This window comes from Zalophus californianus, chromosome 12 (genome assembly GCF_009762305.2).
Source record: "Zalophus californianus isolate mZalCal1 chromosome 12, mZalCal1.pri.v2, whole genome shotgun sequence".
In the NCBI taxonomy this organism is placed as follows: Eukaryota; Metazoa; Chordata; class Mammalia; order Carnivora; family Otariidae; genus Zalophus; species Zalophus californianus.
Window position 1 is genome coordinate 83,569,056 of NC_045606.1, and position 15,689 is coordinate 83,584,744.

Genomic DNA, 15,689 nt, shown 5'->3' on the forward strand with positions numbered 1-15,689 from the left:
GAGGTCTACAAAACCAGTCAATCTTTCACGTTCTTCCCACCTCTTTAGAACTCTGACCAAAAGTATATACCATCTAGGTCATCCCTAGAGGAAAGTTTCTCTTTAACTGTTCTGTATCTCCATCCATCTCAACTACCAAAGAGATGACTAGAGATAAGTTTTATTTGGGAAACCAGATCTTATATTTGTACATTTGATTTTTTATTTTACTTCCAAAAGTAAAGTATATTTCTCTCTAGTCTCTGTAATTAAAGTAGGCCTAGAGCAAAATTCATAGAGAAAGTGGGAAAGGCAGTTGTCTTAATTCCCAAAGAGGTAGATTGGAGTTTTAGAGGGGAATATGCAGAAATGGCTAGTTTCCTTGGACTGAGATACTTTGTCTTTATGGTGAGACCATAAACTGCTAGAACACTGGTTTTTATTTGTAATTATATTTTAGAGGGGGAAAATCAGAATATTTAAGAGTAAAAATATATTTGTAGTCTCAGGGTGAGATGGGGGCACAGAAGAAGGACCATAAGAAACTGTTCTTGCTTCACATCAACCCCTTTATGTCGTTTTTTTATAGCTTTATTGAGATGTGATTCACAAACCATACATTTCACTCATTTTTAAGTGTACCTTTCAGTATTTTCTAGCAAATTCACAGGATCATACAACCATCACCACAATCTAATTTTTTTATTGAGATATAATTCATATACCATAAAATTTACCCTTCTAAAATATATAGTTCAGTGGTTTTTAGTGAAGTTGTACAATGTCTGATTCCAGAAACTTCATCACCCCAAAAAAGAATCCCATACCATTAGCAGTTAGTCCTCATTCTTTCACTCTACCTTTCTCCAGCCCTGTGCAACCATTAATTTCTCTGTTTCTGTAGATTTGCCTATTTCTTATCAATGGAATCATACAGTATGTGGTCTTTTGTGACTGGCTTTTTTCACTTAGCATAGTGTTTTCGAGGTTCATCCATACAGTAGTATGTGTTGATATTTCATTCCTTTTTACTGCTGAATTATATTTCATTTTAAGAATAATACCACATTTTGTTTATCAATTCATTGGTTGGTAGACACTTGGGTTGTTTTCACTTTTTGTCTATTTTGAATAATGTTGCTATGAACATTGTGTACAGTGTTTTTCTGCAAACATGTTTTCCATCCTCATGAATATTTACCTACCTATATATTCCTAGGAACATTGTGTACAGTGTTTTTCTGCAAACATGTTTTCCATCCTCGTGAATATTTACCTACCTATATATTCCTAGGAATGATCCTATTGCTGGATCATATGATGATAACTCTACTTTTAATATTTTGAGGAAATGCCAAGCTTTTCCAAATAGACGGTACCATTTTACAATCCCACCAAGAATGCATGGGGGTTACAATTTTTCCACATCCTCGTCAACACTTGTTATTGTCTGTTGTTTTTTGTATAGCTGTCCTAGTAGGTGTGAAATGGTGTTTCACTGTGGTTTTGTTTTTTAAAGATTTTTATCCAAATAATCTCTACACCCAATATGGGGCTCAAACTCACAACCCCAAGATCAAGAGTCACACACTCCACCGACTGAGCCAGTACACTCCTCATTGTGGTTTTGATTTGCATTTCCCTAATGACTAATAATGTTGAACATCTTTTCATGTACATATTGACACATCTTTTGTACTTCTTCTTTTGAGAAATGTCTATTCAGATCCTTTGCTCATTTTTAAATTGGGTTATTTGCCTTTTTATTATTGAGTTGTTAGAGTTCTTTATAAATTTTGCATACAAGTCCCTTATCAGTTATATGATTTGCAAATATTTTGTCCCATTCGTGGGTTGTCTTTTCACTTTCTTGATGATATCATTTGCAGCACAAGTTTATTTTTTCTTTGGTTGGTTGTACTTTAGGTGTTATATCTAAGAAACCATTGCCTAACCCAAGAACACAAAGATTTATTCCTATGTTCTCTTAAGAGTTTTATAGTTTTAGCTCTTACATTTAGGACAAGTTAAATTTCACATATGGTGTGAAGTAGGGGTCCAACTTCATTTCTTTTCATGTGGATATCTCCTCTATTTTTAAGGTAACAAGAATGTGGTAACCAGAGAGCACTTGGACCGTATGAAGAATAGCTGCATCGTCTGTAACATGGGACATTCCAACACCGAGATTGACGTGGTAAGATTAAGTAACTCATTATTGGGGGCTTTTTTCCTCTCCTTCCCAGGAAATATAAACTGGAAGAGGAAAGAGAAGAGTCACCAGCCATCCTAAACATGAGTGTCCTAACAGAACTGTCCACAGTCTGTTCACTTACTAGCCCTATGATCTGTGCTTGTGGATACCATAAAGCTTCTTCATCTCAATCATTTCAAATGATGATTTTCTTCCACTCAAGCTTGATACCTACTTACACTGTAAGCCATTTTATCTATCGCTTTTGTTCTCTGATTTGATTATATATTCACCCTAAAATTATCCAATCCAACATAACACTTGGTCCTACTATATCGCCCAAGTAATAGTTAATAGAAGTGTTATTTATTTCTTTTCAGACTTACCAAAGTATCTCTCAGTGTGACTTTCACTCTGGTTTTAAATTTTTATGGCATTTTTATGGCACAGCTGTATTTCTCTCTGGGTAAATGGCTCAAGCAAAGCATGCTTTCATCTGCCCTGAGGGCTGCTCTGATTGAGCTTCAGCATTGCCAGGTAAGGATCAGTTGATATATTGAGAGCCTGTTGGATAATATCTGTTTTAAATGGTTTCTCTTTTTAACCCTGCTCTATTCTTCTGTTATTAAAAATAGCTGGAAAAACAACTTAGCAAAGCCTACTTCTACCCTTGAGGTTTCTGAGTGGCATGGCTCCATTACTTTTGTCTTATCAGGTTATTTTCCTTCTAATGAATAATTTCTTTTTTCAGTATTGAAATTTAAATACTGAATGGGTTTGTTTTGTTTTGTTTTGTTTTGTTTTGTTTTGTTTTTGGTTAAGTTTCACTTATGTGCCATAATGCCCTTTTACTAAATAGTCAAAGATATTAATATTTCTAAAACTGTCTAGCACATGATTGTCCTTTTCTGAATTAATCTGCTTAGAGAGCCCCCAAATGGGAAAAGCTTAAGGGAAGTAGTCATGCTCTGATATCTAAAGAGAAATCTTCTGAGTAAGGGAAGGGGGAAGGAATTTTCTCTCCTAAACCCTTCAGCTCTTAAATAAAAACAATTCCAAATGTAATCGTGTAATTTTTATATTTTTACTTTATCTCATTTCATCCTCTTGACTATCCCACAAGGCATTATTCTTATTCCTGATTTTCATTTGGAAAACTAAGAACTTAAGTCCATTGTTCAGTCATATACATTGATTCAAAAATGAAATTGGAGCACAAAATTAAGGTTTTGTTTTTTTTTTTACTTCTAGTCCAGTTTTTGTTTTGTTTTGTTTTCCTGTATCATTGTACTATTACCTCCTCATGATTTCTAGGTAAGCTTTGAATTGTGATGGTAATCTCTCCTCTAAAGCAATCCAGACATAAGTAATCTCTCAGGATAAAGGCTAGGAGACTCTACCTTCAATCATAAATATTTATTGTGTGATTGCTATATGCCAAGTGCTGTTATAGGTGCTTGGAGTCAGTGAACAAAACAGGCAAAGATTCCTGCCCTCATAGAGCTTACATTTTAGAGGAGCTTGAGTAGCCATGTGGATTTTTAGGTGAAAACATTTTGTGAACAGTCACAGCAAATGCCCTAAGGCAGGAGTGTGCCTAGTCTGTTTGAGGATCAACAATGTGGCCAGTGTGGTTGGAGCAGAATGAGCATGGGTCAGGGAAGAGTGGAAGATAAGGTCAAAGAAGGAATGAGTCAGATCTTATGGGGTCTCATAGGCCATTGTAAGAACTCCTGATTAGAGTCTGAGAGAAATAGGGTGCCATTGCCAGATTTGTAATAATCCGACTTCTATTTTAAAAGGATGACTTTTATTTTAAAAGGAAAAGGATCACTCTGGCTGCTGTGTTGGTACTAGACCTAGTTTTGCAGGTATTGCTAGGTAGTTCCCTGTATCTTGCACTGACACTAGCCAAGGCGCTCTTTGTGCTCTTCTTTGCAGAAGGTATATGACTAAACTAAATGATCCAGAAGGGGAGAGGCTCAGAAGGGCTTCAGAAAAGTTAAGTTACTCAACCTTTGATGATAGTGTCACAGGACATAGAAAATGAAATTTAAGGAAATAGCAAACTCAACTTATAACTGAAACCAGAATGTTCATTCACTATTTAATTTGTATTGAATAATTGGTCTGTTCTGTGCTGAGTATTTATTGGCTGAAGAAATAGTGAAGAACATCCCTGCTCTTGTGGCACTTATATTCTAGTGCAGGACACAGACAATAAACAAATAGTTTCATCAGTTAGTGCCTAGTATAGAAGAAAAACAGCAAGGTGGGGACATTGAGAATGATATTTTAGTTAAGGTGATGATCAAGGAAGGTCTCTTTGAGGAGATAACATTTGAACAAAAACCTGAATGAGTTGAAGGAATAAGCCATCCGAGCATTCTATTCAGAGAGAATGGTGTGTAAAAGACGCTGAGGTAGAAAAGTGCTTGATGTTTGAGGAACAGAAAAGAGGCCATTGTGGCAGGAACAGAATGGGCACAGGGATGAGAATAAGAGGCAGCTTAAGGAGGGTAGTGGGTTATGTAGGTCTATGTAGGGCCATGAGGACTTCAGATTTTATTCTGGTTATAAGGGAAGCTGTTGGAAGCCATTCCATGGGCGCCTGGCTGGCTCAGTCAGTAGAGCACACAACTCTTTTTTTTTCTTTTTTTTAAAGATTTTATTTATTCATTCGAGACACAGAGATAGAGAGCACGAGCAGAGGGAGAAGCAGGCTCCCCGCTGAGCCAGGAGCCGGATGTGGGGCTCGATCCCAGGACCCTGGGATCATGACCCAAGCCGAAGGCAGATGCTTAACCATCTGAGCCACCCAGGCGCCCCAGAGCACGCAACTCTTGATCTCGGTCCTGAGGTCAAGCCCCACATTGGGCATAGAGATTACTTAAAAAAAAAAAAAAAAAAAGGAAGCCATTCCAATGGGAAAGTTTAGACCAGGTAACTGACAAAATCTGATTTGTTTTAACAGATTACTCTGGCTGTGGAATAAAGAAATCACTTCTGGAGCTTGAGTAGTGATAGGGACCATAATAGGAGGCTCTCTCAGTATTTCCAGTGATAGAAGGTGGTAGCTCAGATGACATGGGTAAGCAGTGGAAGTGATGTATTGTGAAGGTAGGACAATTGGGATTTGCTAAATGGCTTGGATGTAGAGAGTGAAAAAGAAGAAAGTCTCTATAAGTTATCTCAGTGAAACAGTGAAGGTGAATGATTCAGTAAGTTTTTCCAGATATTTTTAGCAACCAAAAGTGTAAGGGTTTTTAGTTTTGGGGTTTTTTTTTTGTGTGTGTGTGTGGGAATTTATAGTTTTACCTAACCTTGAGATGTTGACTGCTGCATTTCTAGAAAGGAATAGCTCGTCAAAAGAGTTGGTCATTTAGAAAACTGCAGTTTTTTCTGAGAGAGATTAATGCTATGACTACTTAGGGAACCTGTGATAGGGATTGTGCTCTTAGCTGCCTTTTGGCCATGTCTTTCTTTCACATGTTTCCTTTTCTCTTGAAAACAGACCTGCCTACCCATATGCATCACATAGATGGCCAGTGTGATTGTAAGCTTCACAATTCAAGTGGCTAAACCATTATGTATATATACTTTAAAAGTTTTTGCCAGCAAAAGAATTAGAACCTGCGACTTGCTATTGACTCTTGCACTTCACAGGACTAGAACCACAGTTGTTCTCCCTGAAAAAAATTGATATGCACTATCCAAAATCATATAATACCAATTTGTGCAAGCTAATAATTTATAGTGAGATGTACCCCTTGTTTGGGAACATAGTCACAATAAGGAACCTTTTTCCTGGTAGATTGCTTAGTGATTATAAATCAACAGAAAAGACATTGGGATGTTTTTAAGAGAATTTTTTTTAAGATTTATTTATTTATTTGAGAGAGAGAGAATACATGTGCAGGGGGAGGGGCAGAGGGAGAGGGAGAAAGAATCTCAAGCCGACTCCGTGTGGAGCTGGATTCAGGGCTGGATCTCGTGACCCTGAGATCATTACCTGAGCCAAAATCAAGCATCGGGTGCTTAACTGACTGAGCCAACCCAGGCGCCCCCTTTAAGAGAAATTCTTACAAAACCGTGCTGGTCATAGGAAATCCTTCTCTCAAGAAGTGTAACTGTCCGATAAACTTACTAGGGTATGGGAGCTGCCTGGACAGTGCTAGAGATAATGTAACTCAGTTCCTCTTCAAACCCTGTTTTAACTGACCTCAGGTCTTTTGCTAGCACCACAGCCACTCCAGTGCTCCAGCACACTGCCTCAACAAAGCATTGATCATTTTATGATGTTCCTAAGAAGTGTCCCTTCTTTGATTCCACCATATCTTTTTCTCCCAGGGAAGACTTTCCAAGACAGAAGACTCCTTTTATCATGGTGTCACCTTTTTACTCCCAATCACCAAGATTGCTTGTCCTCTGGAAGATTAAGAGTGTGAGACACTAAGAACCTGAACTACTTTAAAGTTCTATCATCTCAATAAAAAAATACCAGTGTCACCAAGCAATATCTTTTGGCTCTACATGGTTATTGCCCTCCATGTTCTTATTTCTAAAGGCTAAGGGATTTACTTTGTATATCCTTAACTTCCCAAAGTGGTCTATTTGTTTAAATTCTTTTTAAGCAGTGTTTATTTATAAAAAAAAATCTTAATTCTAACTTTAAAGTAATGCTTAGTATAAAAATTCAAGCAACGTAAATATGTTTAAAGAAGGAAGTAAAACATTTACAGAATTGGGGTTCTAGTATATTGTTCTGCAACTTTATTTTTTCACTCAACAATAATGAATGGTTTTCATGTTAACACATACAGATGTACTTTTTTTATATAAGAATTGCATAATATTCCATTGTATGAGATTATCCGGATTTACCTAGCCATTCCCTTATTAAATTACATTTTTTGCTATTATAAATAACACTTGATTGAACATTCTTGGGCACTTATATTTCTGAACTTGAGCAAGTGTTTCTATAGGATGGAGTCCTAAAGGTGAAACTGATTGGTCAGAGATTAAGTACATATAAAAATTTGTTAGCTACTACCAAATTGCTCTTTAGATAAAGATTGAATGAAATTATGAAACTTGACATCTCAAGACATTTTCTATTTCTCATCTACCGATTAAAGAAATGGTCTAAAAAAATGGTCTAGATCGTTAATATAGTCCTAAATATACTGAAATATAATTATGTCTGTCTTTCCCACTAGATTGGTAATGAAAAGATGATACAGTCCCTGTCCGTAAATAGCTCACAGTCTAGTAGAGGTGTCCACAGTCTCATCTATAATAGTGTCCTTTACTACATTGCCTGGAATATGATATGTACTCAGCAAATGATTATTGTATAACTAAAGTATTTCTCTATTTGTCTGAAAACTACTGTTTGGCAGAACTTCTCAATTTTACCAACTGAGGCAATGGATGGTTTCAGAATATGGACTCCCTTTCTATTTTAGGCATGGCCTATTGGAAGAAGGAAGTTGTTATCTTAAGTCTAAACCCTGTGACTGTTACTTGATTGCTGCTGTTAATAAACTTAACATTTCTTCTCTTGTTCTCGGAATATATACAGAAATGGAAGGAGGGTGAGCTGTTGGGAGCTTTACTCTGCCATTAAGCATTTCTCTAAAGGCTACCTCACATTTGCACTTAGGTCACAAAGCTTCTGTAACTTTAGGGTGAACCACCGTCATTGAGAAGGTGGAACCTGGGACATGAGGACATGAAGGCAGAACCTTGGGCCCCAGCATGCTATATTTAGGACAGCCAGCCTTCTCTAACAAATCCCACTTAGCTCTGATCCTCCTTTTTTCTGTTTCTCTTCAGCACTTATGTATTCTGTTTGCTCTGTATTAATTTGCACTTGTTTGCATGTTGCTTTATAAGTATTTTAAAGGCCTTTTCCCCCCTCACATATGCATTGTTTTGTGTCCCCAGCTAAAGTATGAGCTTTTTGAAGGCAGAAACCATGTCTGTGGTTTCTTTTGTATTTCCCATAGCACCTTTTACTGTGCTCAGCAGAGAGTGGGCGTACACTATATGTTGTGGAATGACATCCTGAGTGATCCCTCCCTGGCTGGGCCTAAGATTAAATTCCCCGAAATGGAACAGTCCTAACCAACCCGGGACAGGTATTCTCCATCTGGCATGTTGGTTGCTCCTTTCAACTTGCTATTTGAAATGGCTCCCTTCAACATCTTTCCATCCGTGAAGTGGGACAAGTCATGGCTGATGATGTGCTTGCTGTATGTGTTCCAGGCAAGTCTGCGGACACCAGAACTGACCTGGGAGCGAGTGAGATCGCAAGTTGACCATGTAATATGGCCTGATGGCAAGAGGATAGTATTGCTGGCAGAGGTAAGACCTGAGAATGATAAGAGAAATTCACCCCTGACAGGAGAGACTGCAATACCCAGGTCCCCTCCTCCACATGTTCTCTTATATTTTCACCTCCTCTTTAGCACAAGCTGAACTACTTTACCACTGGATTTTACATCTAATTGTGAAAAGGTCTTTTCATTCAGCAATTAAGAAACTATTTTGGTTCCTTACTTTTCACCAATTATCCTGTCTCTCTATGTCACTCCAAAGGTTGAGTCAGATAATGACTATTACTGTGGAAGAATTAACAGATAGAACCAGTGCCACTTTGACTGATGCTTATCAAGAGATAATGTCATTTGTGGGATGGCTTAATCAGTAAGCACAAAGCAGATATTCCTGACAGTTATTAAACTGTCTTAGGCAAGCTCTGGGAAGGTCCTGTCTTTGCTGATAGATTCCAGGTTTTTGAGTGACCATTCCTCTGAATTGAGCCAGAAATGTAGTAGGTACCCAGATATATATGGGTTGTGTGATTAATATTTCCCCATCTTCGCTTCTTCTGGCTCAGACTTAGTCTTCATTTTCATTCCACTTAGCCTTCCATGTCAATGTTTGGCCACTTTTCCTTTTGTGAAAGCTTCTCTTCCCTAGTCTTAGATTCCTGACAGCAATATTGATGTGCCCCCTGTTCTGACCTTGATAGTTTCTCTTCTTCGGAGAAAGATACCAAAATAACAAGGAGATTAATAATACGTTCCTCGAGTTTTGATATTCTGTCAGTTTTCTTTCCTTTTTTTTTTAATTAAAGAAACTGAATATGAAAATGTAAATGATAATACCATCTTCACCTAGGGACCCTTAAATTTGTGTTTGAGTATCCTTACTGTGCTCTTTCTCTTTTTTCACCTCATCCCACCTTCTCAAATACTTTAGGGCATCTGTAAAGCGACTGGATTATTTCTTCACAAGAAAGGAGTGTATACCAGGGAAGGGATGGGCAGGTTGTTAAATATTCATTAATTGCTTTCATATCAGCCAGCTATCTGGTGACTTGTTTCCAGTGGCCCTGGGAGGTCCCATCTAGTAATTTTGGTGACGAAAGCAAGCACCTCAGTTGGTTTTGGCTACTATGTTTGAGCAAAAAAAGTGGTCAGGCTTCCTGGGAAACAAAATAGGAAAGGATAGCATTCTCCAGTAGTCTCTACCTCTTGTATTCTCTGAGTCACCCAGTAAAAATACAAGGCTACCCTTGAATTCAGGAGAACCAAACTAAGGAAGAAGCACAGAAATCATCACAGCTTCCTAAATCCAAAAGTATCTCCCCTCACAACCTGGAGGTGTTGCCCTTGGATTTGACCTCATCCTTGTTTACAACAGTCTTTCAAAGGAATGCCAATATTTCAGGAGGATATTCTCTTGTAGAAAGTAGAAAATTCAAGAGAAATATGCCCTTCCTTGGCATAAGCCTCAGTATCATGTGACCATCTCTATCCCTTTTTACATAATCCCAGAGATCTTTTATTTATTACCTTCATCAAATTTTCCAGAATTTTTAAATTCCACTTAAATGTCAATCAATTCATTCCTATTTATTGAACCCCTGCTTTTTATCCAGCACTGGTAGTTGGGAGGTATTTGGAAAATGGTAGTTGTGCTCGTCCCTCACTCCTCAAAGGCTAGAGACTTTGTCCTAACCCATCTGTGTCTTAACCCTTGCTCTCTAGGGCCGTCTGCTGAACCTAAGCTGCTCCACAGTGCCTACATTTGTGCTCTCAATCACCGCTACTACTCAGGTAGGGCCACCAGAGGGGGAAAGCAGTGGGCTGGCGAGGGTCATTAGACCATCAGGGTTTCACTTGATATTATGGCACATCAGCATCCATCTCTCTGCTTTTCCAGGCTCTTGCCTTGATAGAGCTTTACAATGCTCCTGAGGGTCGTTATAAGCAGGATGTCTACCTGTTGCCCAAGAAAATGGGTAAGCATGTGCTCTTCCATCCCCATCCTTACCAAGGTAGTTCAGAGTCAGAGGCTAAATGAACTTTGGGGCACTAAATTTCTTATGGATAGGGGGGAAAAATGATGTCTGTATCTTGCAAAGTAGGAGCTAGGATTCCTAGGTTCCCTCCCTAGCAGATTTATCACATTTTCCACATGAGTTGCCCTATTGAAATCATTACATATTGCTATGACTTGGTTTACCTGCCTGTGAATTTTAAGGATTTTCTGTCTTAAATTATCTTATATGCAAGAACCTCAAAGGAGAAAAAAATCTCCCCCTAACAAGGAGGACTCATCTTCCACCTTGTGACATCTGACTTATTTCATTTCTAGGCTGTTACATAGCCCCTTCCAGACTTTCCTCAGACCAAGAGGACTTCTCATACTACATCTTCTCACTCTGACCTCATTGTCCAGGCCAAAGGAAAGACTGCATAGCTTCTGTTACGACTAGTTTTGTGGGTGTTTCATATAAGAGAAACATTAAACTGTCTTGAATTTTTAAAGAACCTGCCTCAAGCACCTGAACTAATACAGTGTGTTTATAAACTCCTGAGGCAAAGATCAGGGAATAAATCAGCTTCTAGTTTTGTTCTGCTTTAGCCCTAGATGCATAGCAACGGTTAGAAGTTGACATATTTTCCCTTTAATATATCCTTTGGAAGGATATAAAAGAAATAGAACAGTCTATGTTTTGACTGAATGTATAATGAAGTTAGGAAGACCAAACAAATACTTAGAAAATTACATGAAATTCTGAATAATATGTATTCAGGTAATAGAATGTAAACAGAAACCCATAAGAACTAAGGGTACTAAAAGCAAAGCAAACAGTGTAGTGTCATTATTAGACATTCCTTTCCAATATCCTCAGGTGTTCATTTTTCAGAGTAACCCAAAGTATAGAGTGTAAGGCAGAGTGAAGTTCGAGTTTCCCATTTTTTAGTCCCCTGCTACCCCATCCTTTTAGATGCTAAGGACTATTGCTTCTTTCATATCTCCCTTCCTTTCTGGGGAGAAGGAAAGCTTCAAGGACTAGACAGCTAGCAAAAAAGAAGTGTCCTGGCTTTGAAAAACACTTGGCTTGAAATTCAAGCGGCTACTCAGAATTCTGGGCCAGTGAGCCAGTTGAGTATTTTTCTTTCAGTTCTGGGATTTAGAAGGTGTCTTCCAACTTTTTAAGGCCTAGCCTGGAGAGAACAGCAAGACAAAAGGCATGTGAAGGTTTATACCAGGGCTTCTGTGGTCTGTTCCAGATGAGTATGTAGCGAGCCTACACCTGCCCACTTTTGATGCCCACCTGACAGAGCTGACGGATGAACAGGCCAAGTATCTGGGACTCAACAAGAATGGGCCCTTCAAGCCTAATTACTACAGGTGCCTTGCCCCCCCCCCCCCGAAAACAGGGAAGCCTGGGTAGAAAAGAGCTTTCTGCACTGGAATTGGACTTTGCATCTTTCACATTTACATGAACTCAGAAAAATAAATCTACTCCCCCTCACTGCCACCCCCAAAGGACTCTTTGAGGCCTTCTCCAGACACTACATAGTGTTCCCTCTTCTGAATTTGCCTTTTTCCATTTCATCTTCTTGATACAATTTTTACCTCTTTATGGAGAAATACTGGTCTTTTTCACTGATGTGAAAAAGCACCGCCAAGTATCTGCCCTCATCCTACACTCCAGAAAAGTCCCTGCCTCCCTGCTGCTATATACCTTTAGGTGGGCTCTTCATGTCCCAGCGTCCTCACAAACTGATAACATCACAGTCTCATCTTTGTTTCTCCCTCTAGGTATTAAGTTCCTGTAATTCAAGCCAGAAGAAGTTTAAGGAAAAGAACTCCAAGTCTTTTCTCCACTCCTATACAGGAAAGAACCCAGCAAGCTGCTTCTCCAATCAGCTGCCTGCCGTGCTCACCCTCTATGTTAGGTTACTTATTTATTAAAATCTAGAATCCTGTGCCTGTTGCCTTGGCCCAGAGTGTGGTTACTGCCCCGAGGGCTGTGAGAGCCACAAAGGACAGGCTGAGGAAGGAAGGATATGGGGTAATCCTTCCCAGTGCATCTTCTGCATCATTCCCCATTGCCTTGGAATCCTCAGCAGTGGTCATTTGTCTCTTGTCCAGGTTCAGGAGTTAGTCCAGGAATTCCAGACTCCTTGTTCCCTGGGGTTTTCTGGAATAAATTTTCAGCAGTGGCCTTTCTCAGCTTTGGCCCTTCCCCAGGTGAGGCCTTTTGGAAGCCACTGAATTAACATGGCCTGGGTTCCCAGCCTTGACCATCACTATCACTGCCTTCTCTATAAAACGACTAGGAAGGAAGGAGGGTTATGGCTTCAGCAAGCTACACCAAGAACTTAGCTATGCCTGTGCTTACTGGGAGTCTCCTTCCTTACCCAGGATCCCTTTCTTCCTTGAATATTCACGTCTGTTTTAACACTTTCTGGTTCCAAGAGGAATGTGCCTCCATTATTTCCTCAGCAGCTGTAGTGTTTGTCAGACATTTTTTTTTTTTTTTTGCCATCTTTGTAACCCAACAAGCCTGCCCAGGAGGTGAGAGTCAGCCCCACTGGGGTCCATAGTGTTACTTGTCATTTAACTGAACAGTTTCCCGGGAATTTCCCTCTAGACTGGCACTGTCTCAGAAAAGGAGAGCTTGTTGTGAAACTATGCTTCCTGAAATTTCCTCTTATTGCCTAAAACTACTTTTGAAAATGAGCAGGGAAAAATGTACTTTCCAATGGATTTGGGGGTATAGGGCTTTGGAAGTGGTACAGGCCATTCAGGCCCACAGCCTGACATTCTAAAGAAGCAGAATGTATTTGTTTGTCTCCTGGGAAGGGCTTTGCAGCTTAACTGGCTAAGCTATACAGAGATGACACTGTAAACTGTGTCCAGATGATTAAAGCTAGTTTGACTAGTTTGAACCTCCGCAGACATTCATTTCTTTGGCCATTGCCATTGATGAAACTGACATCTGGTGTCTCTATGACTTAGTGTATGGTTTTTCTTCTCTACTGGAATATATTTTTATGTTCTTACCTCTTCCATCTTAGGATTCTATATTTCAGAGGTGGTTTCTTGAGTAACTCCAACATTACAAAAAACTAGTAACGTGAGCAGCCTGAAATTGTATGTCCCACGTAGGAGTTGGATACCTTTTGGAGACTGACCTGTTGGTCTTAAGGGTTTCACTGGGACCAGACTGGTTCTAAGAGTTAAAGTCTGACCCTAGAAATCCTGAATGAAGTGAGTCTCTTTCCCACCTGACAATCTTCTTTAACACTCTCAGGTCTGTTTGTTTGTTTGTTTCTTTTCCCATTTTTTTCCTACCCTGGTCTGCCTCATAGTCTCACGACCAAGGTGACTCAAGGAAACACCACCAGACCACCCAGGATCACTATAACCTTACCACCCTGATTCTCCTCTCCTACCTCCACCTTCTTCAACTTCTCCTGGTCTTCACATACACTTTCAGATCTAGTCTGGAAGTGACCTTCCTTTTGGTGGTAGGGAGGTGGGCTTGGGGTAAATGGCTATTTGCCTCATTAAATAGTATATAGCCTCAGCCCATAACGTCTGGTTCCTCAGAGGCTGTGTGTCTTAGCACATACTGGAAAAGTGCCACATACATGGCTATATTCTTTCATGAGAAAGATCATAAATGCTGAAAATTCCACTAGGCCACTCAGTTCTTCCTTTTGCCTACTCAGTTCTGAGTTTTGTATTAATTAATTGGATCTCTTTTGTACAAAGATACAGATCTTTGTAACTCATATCAAGGGCAGATTCCATTAGGCAGATATCTGAACTCTAGCCTGTTATGTTCTTAAGCCAAAAATCATAACCTGCTGTTTCTCAGTAAAGCCTGGCTCTCTGTGGAGCAGTATTACTATGTACTGATCCTGACAGAGCATACCCTGCCTTGCTATAGTAAAGAGATCCATTCCAAATAAAAAAGGAGCCAGCTTAGGCCTCTAGGTTAGGTTGCCAATGTTGTTGCCCATGGTGAGGTATTTGTCTCTTGAGTTTCAGATGACCTCTTTTCCTTTGTCTCTGGGGACCCCATGTCAGCAACCATTAAGAAGTAGGAGGCCTAGGCCTCCTGAGTATCTGGGTTCTACCTTAATGTTGGAATTTGGTCTTTCCCTCTACCCTTGGAATCAGAACAAATGTATCTTCTTCCCTCAAGCTCTCACCTGAGATGCATCTTAGGTATCTGGAAGCATGGGAGAGAAGACTAATTATCTGTTTGTATATGGCCCTGGCAGGTAGGGATACTTACCATTTTCTCTACGATGAATTCATGCTAGTTTTCAAGGTCTTTTTTGCCTTCTTAATGGAAAATCAGGGTTGGTTTTTTTTCTCATTAAAGAAAAAAGGTATCTGGTCTACCTTCTGTCTGCCCTCCTACCTCCTCATCCTACCCTCCCGTATGAGCACGGTTCCCCTTGGCCACATACTCCTGCAAAGCTTTTTTGCTGCTTGGCTTTTCTCTGAACAGATCTGAAATTGCTGCTCCTGTGGTTTTTTTCAAAATTAACTTTGTCATGGTTTTAAAAAAAAAGAAATCAAAATGCATTGTTGCATTACGCTTTTTTAATAAAGGAAAATTATAGAAAGAAAATAGGCAACACCAGCAAATTATATGTAGATGATAAACTAAACTATATATATAATATATATATTATATATATAAGCATCTAGTTCTCACTGTCATCTTACTGAAAGGAAATAAAACCTCTAAGGATCGCCATTTCTGAGAGGCTCTTGGAAATCTTTATGTCTAAGTGATTGTATTAGATCAGCAATAATGACTATGTAATCTCAAAAGGTAAATAAAATATTCTTAAAATGGATTCTTGTCTTGAGAATATTCCTTGCTTCTGTGAACTACGAATTCAGAGATGAGAGATGTTTCTGGGAAAAGGGCTGGAGAGCCTGCTGCAGGGCAAGGATGTAAAAAGCATCTTACCAATAGGCTACCAAAAGTAGCATGTTTAAATGGCCTTAGCGTTGGGTCCCTTATTCCATGGTGGGCCATTCCACTATTTTACCCCCAACCTGCCCCCTGGTTATGTGTGTAAAGAACCTGCTTTCTCAGAACCATCACCCTGGAGGGGCAACTAGGTGACTCAGTTGGTTAAGCATCTGCCTTTGTCTCAGGTCATGATCCCGG

General features: G+C 39.4%; 1 protein-coding gene across 6 annotated transcripts in view; it reads left to right on the top strand.

Annotated features, from left to right (window-relative positions):
* Positions 1-15,362, top strand: part of AHCYL2 (adenosylhomocysteinase like 2) — a 164,266-nt gene extending 148,904 nt beyond the window's left edge. For all 6 annotated transcript variants that reach the window (XM_027573226.2, XM_027573224.2, XM_027573225.2 and 3 more), the window contains 6 exons: positions 2,082-2,176; positions 8,447-8,545; positions 10,237-10,305; positions 10,412-10,490; positions 11,770-11,890; positions 12,305-15,362. In XM_027573226.2, coding sequence (XP_027429027.2) covers positions 2,082-2,176; positions 8,447-8,545; positions 10,237-10,305; positions 10,412-10,490; positions 11,770-11,890; positions 12,305-12,311 — 470 coding nt within the window. In that variant the 3' untranslated portion in view covers positions 12,312-15,362. The remainder of the gene's footprint in view (positions 1-2,081; positions 2,177-8,446; positions 8,546-10,236; positions 10,306-10,411; positions 10,491-11,769; positions 11,891-12,304) is intronic.
* Positions 15,363-15,689: the final 327 nt, after the last annotated feature.